Genomic DNA, 21,971 nt, shown 5'->3' with positions numbered 1-21,971 from the left:
AAGCCGTGCCTACTGTATTGAACACATCAATGTACTTGGTACTCACAGATCGATTTGCCTGATTGGTTTCTTTTCTCGTGTTACAGTATTAATAATAGGTCCAGGCAGATTGTGCTTCCCTTGTTCTGAAGATCAGCTAAAAAGACTCGAGTACAGTTGTTTCATATTTATGTACAATTTGCTGTATACTAGACAATGAAACGTTGGTTTGGTTTTAAAGAATCTGTGGTGAAAGAAAATGGGTATACAAATTGTGAAGGTAGTTTTTTTTGCTAGACAAGTTGTGAAGGTAGTTTGACACTCTTTCTTTCTCTTTGCATGATATTTATTTCAATAAAATCATATTCTTTCTGTAGAAACTCAGCTCATCAACCTGTTACCGATTCTAGCTTGGTGCGCCTGAGGTGTAGCAAGTTAAAATGGCACGAATTTGGGTAATTTGTTTTTGTGAGAATAATACTTGTTGGTTACAATTAAGTGAAGAAAATTGTTAGGAACCAGTCTGTAAAATATAGCAAGAAATAATCAAAAGAGAAGCAGTATTATTATTAATGAATACGATAGAATTAATTGCAAAAAGGAAGACACAAATCTGCCATAGAGCTAGTCTCCTGCACAACACGACATGCTAGGATGGTCTGAGGTTCGCAAACTGCAGGATTATCTACTGTCATATGCTTTGTTAGCCCCCACACACTCACTCTCACGCACGCCAAGGGATACATAAAACACCAAATGAACCTTAGAATACAGAATCAAACTACTTGGGCATTACTTAATCAAACTTAGTTTATGGGCCCACCAAAATGCAACCAAAGTCAAATCTCAAACAAATCTCAAACGCAGGCTACAAATGAAATAAAGTTTCTTAATTTTTTTGGAAGTTGTCTTTCAGAATCCTCCTTATTATCTCACACCATAAACAATTGCATAAATGCTAAGAACAACATAAATTAACAAAAATCTTGGCTAAGAGATACATAAAATACACAACATTATATTTCATCATTAAGAGATGGTTGTGGACATTTCAACATTTTTAGAATATCGTCGGTCGATCTAGGAACCGTTGCATCCACCTTAGTTGAATATTTTATTTTGTAAAGGTGAAATGTACTCCTCGTAACTATTAAATCTTTATCAGTATTCAATTTAAACTTGTTGAAGTATATTTTTCCTTTGTTGTCAATTGAGGGTGAATCATAATGGAGCTTCACAACTATTCGATTATTTGGGTATCACAAGAGATTTTCTAGTGTGGATTTCAGATCGACAAGATGAGTGATTTCTATGAACATAAATTCAAGAGGGGCGGTCCCTCCTTTGGCTTTTGTTATATAAAAACTAAAATAGATCAAAACATGTGTCATCACCTAAATATATTTATATGGGTGATTTTGCCTTTAACTTTTGCTTATTTAATTCTCTTTCAATCTCGTTCAACTTGGTGAATTCTTCCCTTATATCCAAAAAATTATTTAGTCAAGTTTCAATTTCTTTTATGGAATGAGTTGTCCATTCTGGTATAAGACGTCCATGTTTTGGATAAACTTGAACACAATGTAGTGGTTTTGAAAACCACACAATAATTATCATGTGTCCGGTTGGATTTTGAGGTGAGTCACTTTGAAATGGAAAAAATGTTTCTGAGAAGTCATGTCTTGTTAGATTATACGCATCATATTATATGCAGTTGCTATAAGATCACTCATTTCAGGGAAGCACATCCATTTTTCTTCAGTGTCGGACCACTAATACAAGGAATAAGAGATTCATGAAATGCATCGAAATGTTCATTTTTTTTCGTATAACATTACGTATGATTTTTTACGCGCCTTCAATTCTTTGAGAAGTTGTTGAAAAACAAGTATATACTTTTCCTTTCCTCTATCGAGCACATCTGAAACAGCGGGATAACCGTAGTTACCGTCACCCTTAACATCTATATTTCGTTCAATATATTTGTGCATAAAAGCAAGCATCTCTTCATTGTGTTTTTTTTTGGCAAAGGTGGTGAAGAACATGGTTTGCTAATACGAGCATATTTGAAAATAATTTTTTGAGATTTTGAAGTTGATGAATCTAAAAAATGTGTTAACATGTTCAGAATAGTAAGGTGATTGTTTTGTTAAATTGACACTCTATGTTCAAAATAGTAAGGTGACTGCTTTGTTTTTACCAGTTCCGAGGGTGGTTTCAAATATGTAGTTTCAAGACAAGGAATCTTCCTAATCTGATCTTTTATGTGCACTTTCTTGTTGTCATCAGCTTTAAAAAATATCTCTTAAATCACTTCTCATCCAGTCAGGACACCATCACCATCAAACTAGGACTTTTCCAGTGCATGTAAACCTCATTTATTCATATGGGTCTATCAAGTTTCATCTTTTTTGAAATTAAACAAGCACTCGGAAGACCGTACGTCTTCCTAAGTGTACAACCACACTTTAAGCTACCTTAACTTACTTTTTCTCCTTGTTTTACTTTTTGATAAATAAAATTCAACCCCGCTCGAGATATATCACCCACCAAGTATGAATAAAGATTGATGTATGTGAATTTATGTTCTAATATTGTAATGATGTGGCCAATTGATGTTTGTATCTTGTTAGGCTGACTTTGGATCATTTGGTTCATGGACTCTCAATCTCTTCATAAATCACCTTTACTATTTCTCAACCAATTATTTAATGTATAATGAGAAGATTCAACTATGTTAGTTGGTGTGTTTGGAAAGTCTTTAACGTGATCGGTCCAAGCACAAACAATCTTCTCTTTCACTTGACCAAGAATTGTACTTTAAACATATTTTAAGAAATTTTGAATATTTTTCACACCCATCCTAAAATGTATTACAGATTCTCCATATAAATCTTGAGTAGAAGAATTTATATAACATATTAAGCATCAATTATGATTTTCAATATCGCACCAACTTTGACCACTTTCCTATCTCCACCCTTGATTTGTTTGGTTTCTACCGCATGCTTAAGTAAACTTCTCGCATTTTTTGTCATGTGATACCTACAAATTAATGCATATGATGTAAAAAACACCTTAGCAATCAAATTCATCAGTGTGGTATTGCGACCAGTGACATTTACTTTTTGCATGTTATCTCGGTCCTTCAACATAATCAGACACACTTCTAAAGCCCAACTAACATTGTCCTCCTTTTCACATCCCAAAATATAAACTCAACTGAAAAAGTTATCTCAGTATAAGTAACACTGACAATTTCTAGAAATGGGAACTTACATGTGTTGATTTTATATATTGAATCATAAACACAAAGTGAAATATATTGAACAACTTGGTGGTATCAGGATGAGTCCAAAATACATCCCGAACAATTTATCCACCCTCGCGCACTTTGTACCTACATAAGGATAATCATCCAAAACCTTCAACAATTGTTGCATTTAAGTTCTTAGACCTTTTATCACCTTGTTGCTTTGGGCACGAACATTGTAGACTTGCTTAATATTTGAGACATTACGAGGTATTTTCTTTTCAAAATTACAAGTATGTTTTTGAGTTGCACCATGTTCAATGTCATGTCAGAAACAAGATCATTCTCTTTAGAATTAAAACGACATACAATGGGATGACCGACTAACTTCTTTCACATCTCATTATCACAAATACCATCTTCTATCAGAACCAAAATCTTACCTCCCGATTATAATGTTGGACCCCAATTTTGCAGTCTTCGTGTGGATCCATTGGAGCATATGTTACGAACAATAAAATCCTATTTATTTGTAAATTATTTACCAACATCTACCTCGACATCAACCGATTTAACATCCATATACATAATAACTTTGGGTACAATGTCAGACTCGACATCAACCGATTTAACATTAATAGACACAATAATTTTGTGTACAACATGAGGGTGCACCATTGATGCAACCAATGATAAAATAATCAAATTTAAACTCAACTTGATAATAGTCTGAAATTAAACTTCTTGAACTACATGCAACATAATACATAAATTAACTTTCGGACATAACATTCATTTTAAACTAGCTAAACCAGATTTTTACAAGTAATGAGGATGAAAATACATATACATTATCTTAAATTCTATCTTCTTTTACTCTTTTTGATGTGAAAAAACATAACAACATGTTTTTGAAATATAAAACTTGATTGAGAATGGAAAGAGATTTTTGTAGGGTTTTGAGAGTATGGCAAAATATGGTGGTATGATCCTGAAATGAAGTTATTTAATATCACATATTGTGAAATTGAGTGATTGTGTAATACAATTAATTCGTAATTTTTGGTGCAATTCAATTGTTCAACTTGATTATTGTGAAATGTTTAAGGATACTCACATAACCTCCAATCGATAAGCATAATCTTTTTTTACGCAAACTTTATTTCCGCCACGCAAAACATATTGTTTTTGAAACTTTGATAAAAACTATTTTCAAACGAGGAAAGTTTTATTTTGTGAGGTCTATTCATCCCCCAAGACCGTTATTAGTCCATATTCTCACCCAATAATTATCCAACTCATTTTCAAAATAATTTTTTTAATTAGAAAGAGAAGGTAAAATAAATTTTATCTTTCTTATCATGCTTATCAAACAAAATTTAAAAGTCTAAAGAGGAGGAAACTAAACTATTTTCTCTATCTAAAATCAATTTTTCTCTAACTTCTCTCTAACACAACATTACCTTCCTCTCCTTAAATACAAACTCTCGATGACCATATATAGCCATCGGCTGTGGTGGTGCAAAGCCTTTCAGGACGTTCCACCTTTCACCCTCTCCGGCTTACGTCTGTGGTCCTCAGAATCTCCTATGTGTTTCAATGGTTCCTTCTGCTCTGGCGGTTTTCAGAGACGGTTAGTCTTGTTGGTTAATGCTCGCTCTAGGAAGATCGACAACCAATTTCTTCAAATTTGGAGTTGTGATGATTTTTCCATTTCATCTGTTTGTTTGTTTTCGACTGAGTCCTCACCAGATTTTGGTTTGTGAGATGAGGAAGAGTTATCCGATAGTGGTTGTTTGATGCAACTCGGCTACGGTAGTGTCATCTCCGTCTTTGGTGGGTCTCCTAAACTTGCAGTCCTAAATGCAAATGTGCTAACATTTTCTGATTCTTGAATCTCTGTTTGGTTCTACATATGTTGATATTTGTAGGTTTCAAGATTTTGTTTGTCTCCGTTGCATTAAAGATGTTGAGAATGTATCAAGTGTGAGTAGTGTGGATAATAGTCTCACATTGGTTGGAAATATGGAGACTTGAGTATTTATAAGTGAGAGAACTCACCCACCTATCACCTTAAAGTTTTCGGTGTATATGTGGTGTGTCTCTCACAAAGGCGTTGCTCTAAAAAAGGAGATTCCACAATGTTCAATGCTAAAAACTCTAAAAAAAAAATGGTATCATAAGCCTTTGGTTCGAGAAAGGGATCGACTTACTTGTATTGAAAGTCAACGACGTCAGTGTGGTGATTAAGAAACGTTCTGTTGAAGAGTGTCAATGGCGTCAATATGGTGAATAAGAAACGTTATGGGCGGTATAAGAGTTTGTGGAAGTAAAAAGAGTTTTCACTTGAGGAGGAGCATTGTGGACTCGCGCCTGAGAGGGAGTGTTAAGAATGTATCAAGTGTGAGTAGCGTGGGTAATAGTTCCACATTGGTTGGAAATATGAAGACTTGAGCATTTATAAGTGAGAGAACTCACCCATCTATCACCTTAAGGTTTTTGGTGAATATGTGATGTGTCTCTCACAAAGGTGTTGCTCTAAAAAATAAAGTCTCACAATATTCAATGTTCCATAGTGAAAAACTCTCCCAACAAAAGAGTTTTTGGTTGTTCAGACTAGAGGTGTTTCATGGATTTGAGCTCTTGTTCGAATTTACTACCTCTGGGATCTTAAAATCCGCTTTAGTGGATTGTGATTGATTTCGTACTGTTTAGACATAAATAGTCGTGATTACTTACCGCAATTTATGATTAAGTTATTGGTTAATGATTTCGTTATCGTGTTGACGCTCGAGTTCATTCGTCGTTTCAAAATTTGAGTTTAGTGATTATCAATTCACATCATATTTTTTTACAATTTAGTTTCGCGTTGTAAATGGTTCGCTAAATTATACATATGGTGTACGAATGTTTCTCTCTAATTCAAATTTGTTTAAATATTTTATTTTATTCTTGTCCTGTTTTTTCATTTTAATGGATTTCAGGTTTATAATTTTTTTTTTAAAGTCTAGAGATAAGACTTAATAATGCGTGGTATTTTCTTAGTTTAATGTTTAATAAAATAATAAATATGACAACTTAATCATCAAACTTATCATATTTTTTACTATGAGTTGAGTAAAAAACTGGTAAAATATGATAAGAAAATAAGTTTGTATTTTAATTTTAAAATAATAATTTAAATAATAATAATTTAATATTGATTATTTAAATTTAAAAAATAATTTATTATTAAATCAAATAATTAGATTATTAAAGTTACCATATGAAAAGTTAAAATTATTAATTAAAATTCCAAAAATATGAATATTAGTTTAATTTTTTTGAAAAATAAAATATAATTTTCTTACAATTAGCTCAACTTATCTAACATATATAAAAACATTAGTTTTTTTCATGAAAAAGTTTAAAGTGTTTATTTAGTAGTACTAATGGATTTTTTTTAAAGTGATCTAATTTTTTTAATTTCTTAAATAATATGTTTTTTGTTAATTTATTAATATTTAAAATATTAAAAATTAACTTCTAAGAAATGTATTTAATTGGTTCATAAGAGTAATATTCTGGACCGGCCAAATGCCAAATGGATCAATGTTTAATCTGTCTCAAGATCACTCTACTCAACCCGACATATAAAATAACTCATATGTTAGGAGAATGTACATAATATCTAATTTCCAATTTCCCTTTACTCATCTTGAATCTTGAACTGACCTGAGTGTTAGAGTGTTAACGATGCATGTCCTCCTTGCGCCACCATAAAGGAGGTCAGAGCCACCGTCTTAAATCAACAATTGTTCATCTATCATCATTTCTAGTTCCTTCAAGAACTAGAATCTCCATTTCTGGTTCCTTAATGGAACCGTGACATCGTATGTGGAAACGACTTTCGATTCTTACGTTTTACACAAAAATCACGTTTGTGAAGCAAACACTATTAATTGAGCATAGAAGTTATAGATATGGAATTTTACAATCTATATGAATCTTCGAATTATCGGTGCACAACCTATTCAAATCACTAAATCAAAGGTGAATCAATTTTCCAACTCTTATACTTTCCTTCTTCACCATATACAAATCTCTTAGATCTTGGAATCAAGAAACGTTTGAAAATGAACACGAAGGTCTGTTGCAACCGATCAGTCCACTACCGTCTCCATTCCTGTTCTCTGAAGTCTAGGTCCTCGGTTTCTAATAAGAACTCTGCAGAACAACAAAAAGAGGGTTCTAAGATCCAGATCTGAAATTGCGTTGGGGTCCGAGGGTGATTTCTATGAAGGTCAGACAGAGGACTCGTGAACTCGTGATCCACACTTCAACCTAGTGTCTTCCATACTCCCCCTTGCTATCAGGGCACTCGTAGGGGCGAAATCAAAGATATTGCAACTTCGTAGTTAATATTGAGTGTAGAGGGGGTACTAGGATACCCACTATGGGTCCCCAAAGATCTCGACCTACATCCGAAATTCCCAGGGTCAAATATGAAGGTGAGAAAAACACAAGAAGGGGTTGAATTGTGTTAGCTTTTTTTTCTCTGTAAATCTCTTATCATAATTTGAACACAAAATCTAGAATCTGAATCAGAGTTAAGTGTTTAGCAGTAAATTAAAATAGTTCAGAGGTACAAACGACTGAAAGAGAGACGTAAGCAATTATCTTGGTTTCTCCCATAAATCGAGAGTAGTTCAGTCCTTTGTACTTCCAAGGGATTTTACTATAATCAAAATTGATTACAATTGCTTAAGCACAAAGCAAGAGACTTTGAATACTTAACACACAAGTAAGAGACTTCTAATGCTCAAGTACACAAGCAAAAGACTTCTAATGCTCAAGCATACAAGCAAGAGACTTCTTAAACTCTAACGTATAGTTAAGAGATTGTGAAAAACTACACTTGATATATAATCAGAGGTGTAGACAAAATACAACATAAAAGAACACTTTAAGACTTAAGAATTTCTAAGATGTACAAGTGTTAATAAATTCTAAGCTAAACTTGTTCTTTTAATTTGACAGAGTAACAACTCTTTTGAATGTCAATAGTTTAGTACTTTTTCTTCAAGTTTTCATCTCCTTATATAGAGAAGAAAAAGAGTCATTGAAGAGTTTGCACAAGAGATTATTTAAGAAGCTTGATTCATGGATGTTGAGATGTTTCTTGATATGGTTAATACTATTGAAAGCTCATTTGAAATCTTTTTGCTATAAAAGGAATTATACGTTGCGTCCTAACTGTCTTATGTAGATTTTCGCTTAAGTCTTCACGTGATCAGAAGAAGACAAAATTTCCTCAGAGTCTGATAGTGACCCATCAGAATCTCCTCGATCCATTCGTTGACTGGATCTTAAGAGTTTGAATCTCTAAAGTCTAGATCTTCAGAGGTTGACTTGATTCAGAGTCCGAGTCTTCATAGTCTAGTCTTCAGCTTCTGATCTTTCAGAATCTGGATTTTTAACTTCTCTTTAAATGTCCATTCTCAGTATCAGTACTAAGTTCTCTTTAGAAATTTAGTTTATGGGCTTAGACACTTGAACATTTGTTAGTATACCCTATTGTTCTTTAAATACTTTGTTATCATCAAAATCTTATAAGTACTTTCACCATTTTAATACACGTAAACACGATGTTTCCTTCACAAAGCGAAAAATAGTAAAGGCTCCCAAGCCCAAAACGGATATCCTTCCATTTCTGTTAAATGTCGGCAATGCGACCCTTAACTTCCATGTGGATAAAAACTTCATGGAGCGAAAAGTGATCCTGAAATTACAGCAACTAGTAAGCAGTGATAATGTTACAACCAAGACTGACATAAAGATATAAAGCTCACGATACTTAAGGTATCAAGGTAAAATATTTCATTCTAAAATTATTTGACCCAAGGCGCAAAGCCTAGGAAACATCGCGGGAAATAAACAATACAAGCAAAAAGAAAATCAATCTGAAGCATTTGGGCAGAGGCAACAAGATCACCTCCCTAATTCATCCCATAACCATACTTAAATGGGTCCAATGTCTCGGCAGAAATCACAACACTAGGGAAGAACTTCCTTGCCTGCTCGATAACTCACTCTCAGACCCCAATCACGTCCCACATAGTCTACTAAAGAACATTATGAAGCGCATGCCTTAGGACGGCCACCTCGTGCGGAAGTACTTTCAAGGTCTCCGCATTTTTCTAATATTTTTCCACCTGGAGAGCCTTTTCCTTAAAGGAATAAAAAAAATCCTTGTATCGCTTCTCTGCATCTCGAAGGGAACCCTTCAAGTTGGTCACACGAGTCGTCATGATATAAGGGGAGTCATGTACTTTAAGTGCCTCTCGCAAAGAGTTGGTATATTAACTTCTTCATACAACGCAAATAGTTATTACTGAATATTAATGCATTTCAATTCTAGGACTTTGACCTTATATTTCCAAGTGTCCCTCTTCTTGATAGGACTACCTTAGGCCAAGACATCACCCCATCCAACAAAAATAAGAGAGATGATAGAAGCGGGTTTGAACATGTTATGGGCAAGCTCTAAATCAATTTCCATCTTATCTCCATTAGGAAGATTCTGGATGAAGGATAAATTCGATGTCAAGACAATAGTAGCAGCTCCTCAAGAGTGTGTGGAAGCCAAGAAGAAAAAATATCATTTATCTTTTTAAAAGGGATCACCTCCCCAGAAACATCATCCTCAACAACACGAGCCTATTTTGTCAAACACTCAATCCAAGGAGATTGTGGTTCTTCCACCCGAGCCCACTTTGTTGAAGTCAGAGGCGAAGGTGAGTCCTCCACCGTCAAAATGGTCATAGCACCCGCAAGATGATCTACCTTGAGTACATGAACCAAAGTTGTCTCAACGGGGCCATGAGAGAGAACCAGAGCAAGACTAGGAACATAAGAAGAAGTCTCGGTAGTCACCACATATCGAATGCCCCGAGCATCGACAAGAGTGTAGAACATGTTCAAATTGCTTATTTTATCCATGTTATATGCAAAATACGATCACGAATGTAAAAGAACATGAGGACTCTGCTCTCATCAAAATCAATTGCACTTAATATAGCAGGAGTATCAATCTACCTCTTCCTCACATCGGAATATGGCACCTAACTGGAACTGAACCCGTCCATATAGCCAAGCCATTGAAACCAATAGTGCATTTCATCCTTCACCACCACCTTGACCAAAAAAGAGAACCCGCCTTGGTACTATAGGAGAGAACATACGTGTTTAAATGAAGCTTAGACCAATATTTTGGGTACAAACCCAACGAAAGACAGGAGGATCAACATGAAGGTAATAAAACAGAGTGAATCAGGAGAGTGAAGAGCTTCACCAATAAAAAGCGTCTCAGAAAATTCCCCCATCCATAATAAATGGGTCAAACCACTAATGGACCAGATGAAAGAAATGAGCCCCTAAATATGAAAGTTATTTGGGGGAGTGTGCCACTGATGGAAAAGATCGAAGAATAAGTTAAGGGAAGACTTTCAAGACTTATACTCGATACACAGTGAAAACACACTTATGTACACTTAAGATCCTGAATGAATTCAGGAAGGAGCAAGCCTTAAACGTCTTAAGACGACTACCTCGAATTTAGAAAAAGGCAGTTGGAGTCCTATTCTAGGAAACAAACACTTGTAAAGCGGGACCGTGTAGTCATCAAAAGAACTGTATATCCTCTTCTTCTCAAGCACCAGATGAACTAGCCTCTCTGAAGAGTCGACGACCTACGTTATGCAAGTGATATTTATTCCTCTGCCTACATTTGTCATAAGGACGTTCAATGATCCAAATGAATTTTCCAATTTAGAGTCACTCACTAAATCTACGATGTTATTACTCATCCTAACTAAAAGTAGGAAATTCTAAAAGCAGAGTTTGAAGTAGAAGAGTACCTGATTATAAGAGATTGATGAAGCATGAGGAGTGGAAAATGTGAAAGCTTTAAGCAAAATTTTGAATCACTTCTAATGACATTTTCATTAAAGAGGAACGAAAGCGTTTCTATGGAAAATCGACTGAAAGCTTGAAAGCTAAGTGGTTGCAAAAACTTTCAAATATTCAACTCGCATTATTTATAAGTATTGGCAACTGAAAGATCAAGACCAACTATGAACGAATATCACAAGATCAACATTGACAATTCTATGCAGAAAAACACATAAAAACTCAAGTGAACTTAAGCACTCTATGAACTGCACCACATCCTAACTGGTCACGTCATCGCACATGTCAGGAATGGGTGATGAAACATCTCAATGAAGGAACCACATTAAATGCGCTTGTTCCCCATCACTTTTCAAAAATAATCTCAAGTGATTCGGTTCTACTCCACATCGAACTACGACGTGGAGGCCAGTCAATGAAACTTAATGCTTATCCCGAATCATTAATGCCCGATAAAACCTTGAGTGCAACTGTTTTGGACCAGCCAAAGACCCAATGGATTAAGGTTCAATCTGTCTCAAGCCTTCTCTACTCAATCTGACATATAAAATTGTTCACATGATATGAGAAGGTATACAATCTTCGATCTTTAATTTGAACTGATTTAAGCGTTGAAGTGATAACCATGCAGATTCATCATGCACCGCCGTAAAGGAGATCAGAATACAGAATACCATCTAAAATCAACATTCATTCATCTCTTATCATTTCTAATTCTTTCGAGAGCTAGAATTTCCATTTCTAATTTCCAAACGAAAAAATAATTTTGAATTCAAATATAAAAAATATAATGTAAAATACATGATAAGCATTTAATTTCTCCAAGCTAACACCTTTTTAAAAAGTTAACCTACGTGTTGGTTTTAACTCAACTCAAATTTAGAATAAAAACTTATCTTATAGTGACATAATATGATATGTTGTAATTGTTAAGATTAGATTATCACATAGTACTATTTTATCAACAAACATGAGATTAAAAAGACAATAAAATATTTATCATATTATATCTCTTATCCCGACCACGAAACGGATTCTAAAAGTTGTCATATGAGCACAACTAATATCTAAGGAAAAGTACTTTATATTATAGATTTTCTCAACACAGTTGAATACCATGAAACAGAGCAATCACATCTGTGTAAAGAACAGTAGACAGACTGGCAAATAAAAGGCTGACAGCATAATCATGACAACTCCTCCAAAGAAACTACTAAAATATAGTACTAGTATAATTGTAGGACTCAAAATGTTACTTTATCCAAACAAAGCATCTAAAAGAAAGCCTTCCTATTAATTTATCAAACGACCTTTTAAATGACAAAGAAACTTCTTTCTGAGTAACCATGAAAAGATCTATAGCAACCAAATCAAATTTCTTTTTCTGTTTTTACTCTGTCAATTTTAACTGATATTTCATTGAAAACAGGTTGAAGTACATCTATAGATAAGCAGCTAGATTGAGCTATACATTATTTTAACATTTAGTTAACCATGAATGGGTAACCATGGAACAATTTTTCTTTTTTCCTATTACCAGCTGCTTATGTCTTTTCTATTATGATCTTGTTGAAGCTCACTTTCCCTCAACCACAAAGAGTTTAAGCTCTCCAAAGTCTCAACTCAATCACTCAAACTTTTGCACTGGAGTTGTAAACTTCAGCTCATAAGCAGCTTGAAAGCAATCTGCTGCTTGTTGTAATGAACCTTCCATTTTCGAAACCATTCCAAGATTGAACCACGCGTCGTGGTTTGTAGGTTCCAATCGCAAAGCATTCATTAAAAAGCTTCTTGCCATTGGAAATGATTGCATACCAAGTTTAATCAACAACTCTGCAGTTGAAATGATACTTGGAACATAATCAGGTTCTATTGACAATGAGATTGAGAACGAAACAAAGGCTTCCTTGTATAATGACTGTGCTTCAAACGACTTCCCTGCCATTGCCATAATCGTGTAATTTCATATTAGAGTTTTGTTAATGCATGGTGTTACCATTACCATGGCCAAAATGACATTAGGCTGATTCCATACCTGTAACATGCCAACTTCTGGGAGAGAAAAACTCGACCAATTTAGCTTTGTCAACACAAGCTTTTGCATCAAGAAAGGAATTAAAATCTGTATAAATGGTTGTTAAATCCTGCCATGCTTCCATTTCCAAGTTTCGTTCTGTTAATGCCTGCAAAGATATGAAAAGCAATAGAAATTCTTCTTAATAATTCAAAATTGTCCATAATGTAGCGGATTTAGATTTAATTAACTAGTTTTAACATAAATTGATGATTCCTTAAAAGTAACTAACACACCTCATCCCTGAATATTTTCGCTTGATCAAACCCGAAGTTCTTAGCTTGAAGTGAAAGCTCCTTCCTGGCTTCTATTACTGCTAACAGTACTCTATAGGTCTCTATAGCTTGCTTTGGTTGTTTCTGAGAAATTTGAAGTACAGCTTTGAGTCTTAGTAGCTCTAACTGATCTACGCTCCCGGCATCGTCTAAAGCAAAATCAACTATAGTTTCGGCATCCTTAAACCTCTTCTGTGCAGATACTACGAGAGCTAACAGCTGCCAACCTCTTGCAAAGCTTCCAACCGTCATGTCTGAGTACCTCATTATATTGTGATAAGCCGCATCTAGATTCCTCTGAATCGCATTTTCGAGTCCAAGGCTGAACATCACTTCAGCGTTCTCATCTCCAGTTAGAGCAGCTGCGTTTAGAAAGTTCAAAGACTCTTTTTGAAAAGTAACTCTTTCAGAATCCACTACCGATGTTCTAGCTGCTGCCCCATAACAAACACCGAGAATTTGTTGGCCTTGAACTATAAAATGCTCGTTTTGATGCTTGGATAGATCAATAACTTGTTGTGAAAGTTTGATGCCTTCGCGAGCATGATTTGGATATTGGGAACACAGTTTTGCACCAAACAAATACGAAGCAAAATGAGGTGTATGCTTTGATTCAGAGCTACCACAGACCTTCCTCAAAAGGTTCAAGGCTGCTTCGTTGTTTCCGGCTGCACTGTAACAAAGAGCGAGAAAATACCACCTATCGGCTCGACTGAAGATACCTGGTAGGATCTGCTCTACACAATCTGCCAATGATTCAAACATCCCAGTAATTGAAAGCGAAAATGTAAGATGATCGATTATTTCAGCATCCCAGTCTATTGTCTGAAGTGCCATCATTCTTGATAGTATCAATAGCAAAAGTATCGCTTCTTCGATGTTACTCATCGGCGTTGTTGGAGCATTCACTTGCAAGTGAGATGGTAGGTTTACTTCAACACCGCCGTAGAGTAGTGTGGTAGCTAAATCCTTTTGTAGACAGGCCAACCTCCTCGGGTCCATATTCCAAGGCTTGACCAGTGCACGCCGATAAGCAGTGACAGCTTCGTCTAGAAAACCTGCCTTGATCCATAAATTTGGAAGCAACTCCAATGCTTGGTGGAACATTTCCTGCAACTTACAAACTTCACCAATACCTTCCGGCATTCCATTAGGAAGTGCTGATTCAATTGTATCCACAATTATTCGGCATTCCTTCCCAGCCTCTGGTAGATAACAATGTGTTGCTGATTAGAGTTTGTAGCCTCGAGTGCAAAAAGAAACACATATAATGTTGTAGCATTTATAAGGATTGATGAATATGCATTGATACTAACATGGAGAACTGTTCAAGATTCACTTCATTAAGGAACAAAACTTTCAATAAATGCAGCTTTTAACAAGAGGCTGTTGCAACAATGTAGATTATGGAAAAACGTGTAAAAGAGATTATGATCAGGGTTTCAAATTGGATACAACATCAAGTGATGCGGCCGCAGTGTTGCGGCAGTATCAGTAAGCGCATCAAGCCGCACACAATTGTGGTGTGATTGTAAATCACAGTAAAACTTGCAACATCCGCAAAGTAGTGGGAGCAACGGTCGCATCACACAGCAAAACTACGCACAATGTAGTAGCATTTTTAGGCATTTATGAATAAACACTGACGCTAATACAGAATTGTTCAAGTCCAATACTTCATCATTGCATCGCAGCTTTTAACAAAACTATTAATAACTGCAGCTTTTAACAAGAGCATTCTCAATCAAGCAACACAACAATGTAGATTATGTAATCGTCGAAAATAGATAATGATTATATGGTGGTAATACCTTCATGTCGCTCAAGTTTCTCTAAGGATTTGGCTTTAAGCAAAATTGCTTCAAGAAGCAGGCTTACTGAATGCATTGACATCAAATTAGGAAGCACGGTACCCGCCTTGGAACGAGGTTTTCTTTGCTTATTTCTTTCAGCTATAGCCCTGATCATCCTTGGGGTCAAAGAACCAATATCAATACCCTGAAGCACTTGAAGGGCAGCACCAAAGTTCCCTCTTTGATATTCCAGCCTCCCCAACAAAGCTCTAGCTTCCTTAAAAATTTTCAGAGGATCGGAGAATATAACATCAAAACACCGTCAATAGTCCACGTAATACTAATAAATAGCCATAAGCTATTTTTACTAACAGCTTCATAAATAAAGAAAGAAACACACTAGGGCATGCTAGTGTTTCCTATTTTCATTTCCATTGATAAAATAAACATTCGAGAAGGTATTATCAAAGTTTTGAAAATTTGAAAAAAATTCAAAACATTATTGTGTTTCCTAAAACACATTCGATCTATGTTTGGTTTCACGGTTAGATCACTTAGAACTGATTTTGGAGATGTATAATTGATTTTGACATGTTTAGTTGCTCTGTAATAGAATTGATTTTGCTTTTCAAAATTGATTCTACTTGAAATTAAGATCGGTAACTTTTGACTCTAAAAGTGGTTTTATACTAAAATTTACTGTTCAACTCACTTTTGCAAGAATTCATCAAACCAGAAATCATTTTACCTTCCATTCACTTTTAGCCCAAATCAATTTTTCACCACAGAACCAAACACACGCCTAATTAGGTAATTCGCTTCATTCTTATCTTTATACAATTATAAAGAAAAATTCACAACCAAATGCAATTTCAGCCAACCAAAAAGTACAAACTGAAAACAATAATTGAAAATATTGTTAGAAACCAAACAAACTCATAATTTCTACCTCATAGTTTAATGAAAGAGCTTCTTTTAGAGTAGATTCAACATCTTCAACTTGATTTTCATTGAACTTAGATTCCCAATCTCCAGTCCTTGAAGACAATCCACTAGCAGAGAAGTCCCTTGTTGCTAATGAATCAGGTGATTGTGGCACCTCTTCAAATTTATATTGCTCTCCAGAACAAGCACACAACATCTTCCAAAAAGCAAAATGTCCAAAAGCTATTATAGATCTTTCCTTTTGAAAATGAACCTAACAAAAATCACTTCACAAAGGATCACAACAAAATCAATCAATAATCACCACAACTTGTAAAATTAATCAAAAATAACTGTAATGTACTAAAGCAACATTGAAAATTCCCAACTTTATAATCATGAAATGGTGAATTAGGGATCAAAAAGTAGCTTTTAGAACAATGAAGAAAAATTCACAATGCAATTAAAAAAATGGTTTTTGAAGTAGAAAAACACGGGTGAGGAAAAATAGGGATTATTGACAAACGCAAATGGGAACGTAGCATTGGATTTACCGCAACACAGATTCCAAAAATTTGGACTTTTTTGCAGTCTTCAACACACCATGATAGCTACCCTTCTGATGAACTTTCTGTTTCTCTGTCTCAATATTTTCAAATTTTGATCTTAAAATATTCATCTAATTTTATAGAGCACCTAAAAAAAGTAAAAAGTTATTTTATAAATAAAGAATAATCACTTTTTTTAATCATAAATTCAAAATAGAAAGAAAATAGTATTTTGTCATTTTTTATAAAGTTTTTAAATATTGAATTTTATTTCATTTTAATTTTTAATTTTAAAATTTGTAAGAAAATTTGCATATTTGATGTGGATTTTAATTTTAAAAATTAAAACTATTTTTTTTTAATTTTCAGTGATTATTTTTAATAAAAAAAATTACAGACGAAAATAAAAAATATATCAATTTATAAGAATTTAAAATTATTTAAATATATTATTTAATTAAAAAATATATTTTATATTATTTTATTAAAAACAATCACGTATATTCAAATTTATAATATTTTATTTATTTATTTATTTTTAAAAAGTAAAAGATATTTGATAAATAAAAGAAACGATGGTTATTTTTTATTGAGTAAAAGTATAGATTATGGAAAGTATATTGCATCAAAGGTAATAAAAATCTCAAAATTGATTGAAGATTTATATCATATAATTTATGTTCATAGAATTATGAACATTGAACTTAGGTCAAAGATCTTCTTAGTCAAAGATTCAATCTTAATTGTAGTTGGTAAGAAACAGTGATGGTTATACTCGATTACAAAGTTAAGTAAGATTCATATAAAAGCTAAAATAATCGATTATACATTAATTAAGAAAAAATGCTGATTAATATAGAGCACCTAAAAAAGTACTTTAAATAAAGAGGAAGCCTTTTAGTAGATAATAAAATAAAAATCAAACAATTATGATTAATAAATTTAAGTCGGGTTGAATCAGGATGTCAATAAAGATATGATTTTGAATTTGTGATATTTTAATTAATCATCTTTAAAAAATTAAATTTCTATCATTAAACTATTAGAAGAAATAAAATGGTTCAAAAAAATCAGAGTTCAAATAAATTAATAATTATTGTTAAATTTTATATATATCTTGGTGAAAATTTTAGATTATAAAAATGAAAGGTTAAGATAAACAACACTTAACAAATCTTACTTTACTTAAAAAAAAAACCTGATTTCTGTTTTGTAAGAGTTAAAAACAATTCTAAAAGTGGAAGATTGATTTTTATGTGTTTAATTTTGTAAAATTAAATTGATTATGTTTTTAGAGTCTAGACGTAATTTTTAGATTACAATTGATAGTTAAATTCATTTTTTTATAAATGGTGTCTAAACATAAATTATTTTACGTTCAACTCATTTTTTTAACCAAAAACAATTTTAACAAATTAATTAATTCAAAATTATTTTTCATAAATCAAACACACGCTATCTAATTTACATATGAATTTTAAATTTCAAATCATTATATTTTAAATTATACTCAATAAAAATAATTTAATAAATTATTTTTATTTTATTTTATTTTATTTTGTTGGTTTCAAATTCAACTCAAACTCAATTAAAAATTTAACAAAAAATCTCAAAATATGATAACTTTTGAGATAAATTTAAGATATAAATTATCATGATATAATTTAATTATCTTATCTTTTATTCGCGTGCCAAACAAACTCTTAGAGTATTTATATTGAAATTCATTTATCTATTTAAGCATATAAGATGATTTCTTTTCTCATCTCTATGTTGTAGGTGACACTTTTGAAAATCTAAAAATACCCTCAGGTTTTATCGGAGGTGCATCTCCGAACGCATCAAAGTCCATTTTGTCTAAATTTAGTATGGAGATTCATCTGCGAATATTTTTGGGATGAATTCAAAAATACATCTCCAAAATCTTATCGGCATGTTTTTTGGCATAAATATTGTCCTAAATTTATATATTTTTTTAATCCAGAGTCATTTTAATTTGACTAATATTGACATTATTTGATTCAAACATTAATAAACATGAATACCGCAGAACAAGGTAATGCATTATTAAAAAATCATTCAATTATATTACAAACATTATCCTCAAAGTATGAAACAAATATAAAAGCATCCCATAATACAAACAAAAGCATACTCTACTACGTGTGCCTAATTCTAACCCATATCTCCTCCTCTGTCGTCGGTAACTCGAGGTCTTTCGTGTCTCGGTAAGAATGGAACGTGTTAGGAAAACCGCATCATCACCACCTCTCTTAAACAACCAAAACTTTATGCCCTCCAAAGTAAATTACATATATTCTGACATATCGGCAACATCAATGCCATGGTCATCTTTGGCCTGATCATTCTCCAGGATCTCCTTATGAGTAGGCTTTGATGGATGTCTAGGAGCGTTCAGTGTCATGACAGGGTGTGAGACATTATAGAACCAAGTCATTTAACCGTCCACATAAGATCACTGACTTATGGCTGAAATACTTTGATACTCATCTGGTACAAGATGGATCTCGTAGTTTGCTAGTATGTCATCAAGATGTTTGCAGACTATGTTGTTATGAGCAGACACGAATGGGGATCTCAGAATGATCTGCACATATCCAAACTGACGCATGCATAACTTCGACAGATACCTATACATCAGATTCACCCTACATACCAGCCATCTGGAGTATAATGAAATGGTGTCGAAAGGAACCATCTCTCGATGAGTGTTGTATGGTATCCAATCGATGTCATCGTGTTAAGTTTGGTCAATATACACACGGAATGGCCGCGCAATATCATTTCATCTCCGTGGGTAATATAGGCAAGCACATGACTAATCCTCAGTATACTCTAACACACTATCAAACCTGTGTATGCGATGAAAGTAGGATAAGGTTCATCCCTGAAAATGAATAAGAAAATAATATTAATAACAAGTGTAAAAAATGGTTTTAATATTAATAATGACTATGGAAATTACCGTCATTAGGGTGCAAGAGCATGTCATTTGCTTTGTCATCTAAAGAGAACCTTCGCTTAGCTTGGTGTATATATATACCAAACTGGCGGCCCCCTAGTTCCACTCGTGAATGGCCAACAAGTCGATAAAATACTTAAGGTATGACACATCGACGTAGGTTGCACTTTTATCCACAGATATGGACGTGTTAACTAAGAATAGGAGGAAACACCTCAAAGCACACTTCATTTAGTAAGTAACCTGTAAGACCGGAGTAGTGGAAGACACTATATAACTAATGATCATTAAGCTGATAAAGCGTCAGAATCTTTCTGATGTGGCTAACAAACTTCAAACAATCGCGCTCCTATTATAAAAAACAAAATACTAGTCGCAAAGTAAATGTTTAAAACATATAAATAACAATTGTTAACAAAAATACGTCTCCAGCCCAAACACGTCCAACAACATGATCTTTATAGTATATCAGTAAGGAGGTGTCAGGTGGCCCTCCTGAAAAAAGGGTATGCAAGTGGAGGAACACCATCATGTGCAGTAATACGAGCTTCCTCCCGATATATGTGATCAGGGGAGACGTGCCCCTGGGATGAGGACCCCTATGACATGCGTCTCATAAAAGTCAATGATTCCCCCTCATGAGGCCTAGGAACGATTCCCCACCTAACTCTAGGATGCTTAATCTGAATCTTAGCCATCTCACATTGAGCAGACGCGTGCTAGGTTTCACAACCGAGTATCGTTGTGTCGTCGTTGTTTGCATCCATTTCTTCTGAAACAATACGAGAAAAAGACATCATTTTGCATCCAATACAATTTTGGATATGCATCTCTAAAAACCAATAAGGATGCAATTTAGATATGCATCTCCCGAAAAGCTCGTGCATGCATCAATCACATAAACTAATACCCATCTTTCCATAACAACATAAAATGCAACCAAATCCATAATGCATGTCTTTAACAGCTATGTATTACAAATTTAAATACTACCTAATGCATTTATAAGAAAGTATTTTACATAATACATTAATCAAAACTCAAAATAAGTTAAATGAGAAACTTACTCAAAAAAGTGTTAATGGTGAATTAATGTTGAGTATGAAATACTTGAAGTGGAAGTAGTGTTTATCCTTGAAGAAGTTTAAAAATGTATTGGATGTAAGTTGCTCACGAGCTCCAATGGTATCTAAAAAAAAGATACAGAAAATGAAAAAGGAGAAGATGGAAGGTATGCCGCGTGAAATATATACATTAAACACCTTAGGAGATGCATCTCTGAGTTTCCCCTTTGGATTTGAAATTAAGAATTATTTTGGAGACACATCTGCCAATAAACCCTGAAAAATATGAAGATGCATCTCTGAATTAAATTTTGAAAAAATGAGGAAACTATGCATTCAAAGATGTATCTTCGAAAACTGAGGGCATTTTTTACTTTTCGTCAAGGATCTAGGAGAATATATAAGGGTGGAAAAAGAAATTGTTTAAGATAATTTGTACATCTGGACCCGAATCCACTCCGAATTTAATAGAAAAAAAATCCACTTTGACTATATGTGAGTTTCGATCTGGAATTTTTTTTCAATTTTGAAATATGAGTATGAGATGGGTAACAAGGATATCTGTACATTTTTATTTGAATGGTTAATTATATTTTACTCTATGCAATGTGAGCGTTCTTTTATTTACCCCCGTGATATATATATATATATATATATATATATATATATATATATAATTTATTTATTTTTTTATTCCCCTTGCCATGTAAAAATTTCTCTTTAGTTGGCAACTTGAACAATGAATCTTTGATTTTGGTGAGGAGGTATGCCTAGGTGGTTTATTTATTTATTTATTTAATTAGTCACATGTTATCGTGTCATGTTTTTCATGTCAATTAGTATTTTTGTAAAAGATATAATTAATTTCATATATAATTGCAACATCATTTTCTTCTCCATTCATTCCAACGTTTCTTCTTCATCTTCCATTCCATACTTCCACTTTCATCATGTCTCCTACTATGTGAGCAACATCAAATTATCAGAAACGACAACCGACATCTACAAGTTATGCTTAGAAGCATCATCATTACCAATTCTAACAACAACAAAGTTCTTCCACTCTTTCGACAAATGAATTTCCAAATTCAAGCATCGATTACATCTCAACAGTAGAGCAAATTAATG

The 21,971-nt window shown here is 33.6% G+C and overlaps 1 protein-coding gene across 3 annotated transcripts; it reads right to left on the bottom strand.

The window, feature by feature from the left end:
- Positions 1 to 12,539: 12,539 nt before the first annotated feature.
- Positions 12,540 to 16,925, bottom strand: LOC127098255 (protein NPGR1). Of its 3 annotated transcripts, none has more exons than XM_051036790.1 (6): positions 16,803 to 16,925; positions 16,274 to 16,535; positions 15,343 to 15,601; positions 13,493 to 14,736; positions 13,218 to 13,365; positions 12,540 to 13,120 (listed from the first exon to the last, which is right to left on the bottom strand). In XM_051036790.1, the coding sequence occupies exons 2-6, from the start codon at positions 16,463 to 16,465 to the stop codon at positions 12,810 to 12,812; spliced, it is 2,154 nt and encodes a 717-aa protein (XP_050892747.1). In that variant the 5' UTR covers positions 16,466 to 16,535; positions 16,803 to 16,925; the 3' UTR covers positions 12,540 to 12,809. The 3 variants fall into 3 exon arrangements, with proteins under 3 accessions (XP_050892747.1, XP_050892749.1, XP_050892748.1); XM_051036792.1 differs by having other exon boundaries at positions 16,274 to 16,522; positions 16,803 to 16,911; XM_051036791.1 differs by lacking the exon at positions 16,803 to 16,925 and adding an exon at positions 16,638 to 16,756.
- Between the last annotated feature and the right edge of the window lie 5,046 nt (positions 16,926 to 21,971).

This window comes from Lathyrus oleraceus, chromosome 6 (genome assembly GCF_024323335.1).
Source record: "Lathyrus oleraceus cultivar Zhongwan6 chromosome 6, CAAS_Psat_ZW6_1.0, whole genome shotgun sequence".
Lineage (NCBI taxonomy): Eukaryota > Viridiplantae > Streptophyta > Magnoliopsida > Fabales > Fabaceae > Lathyrus > Lathyrus oleraceus.
The sequence above is the reverse complement of the archived record's forward strand: the minus strand, read 5'-3'. Positions and strand labels throughout refer to the sequence as shown.

Bases quoted from the DNA above. Each gene is read 5' to 3' on its own strand.
- LOC127098255 (XM_051036790.1), bottom strand. From the start codon at position 16,465: ATGTTGTGTGCTTGTTCTGGAGAGCAATATAAATTTGAAGAGGTGCCA. The intron at 15,602-16,273 runs GTAGAAATTATG...AAAATTTTTAAG, and splicing joins CTCTTTCATTAAACTATGAG to GAAGCTAGAGCTTTGTTGGG. The intron at 13,366-13,492 runs GTGTGTTAGTTA...ATATCTTTGCAG, and splicing joins CGAAAATATTCAGGGATGAG to GCATTAACAGAACGAAACTT.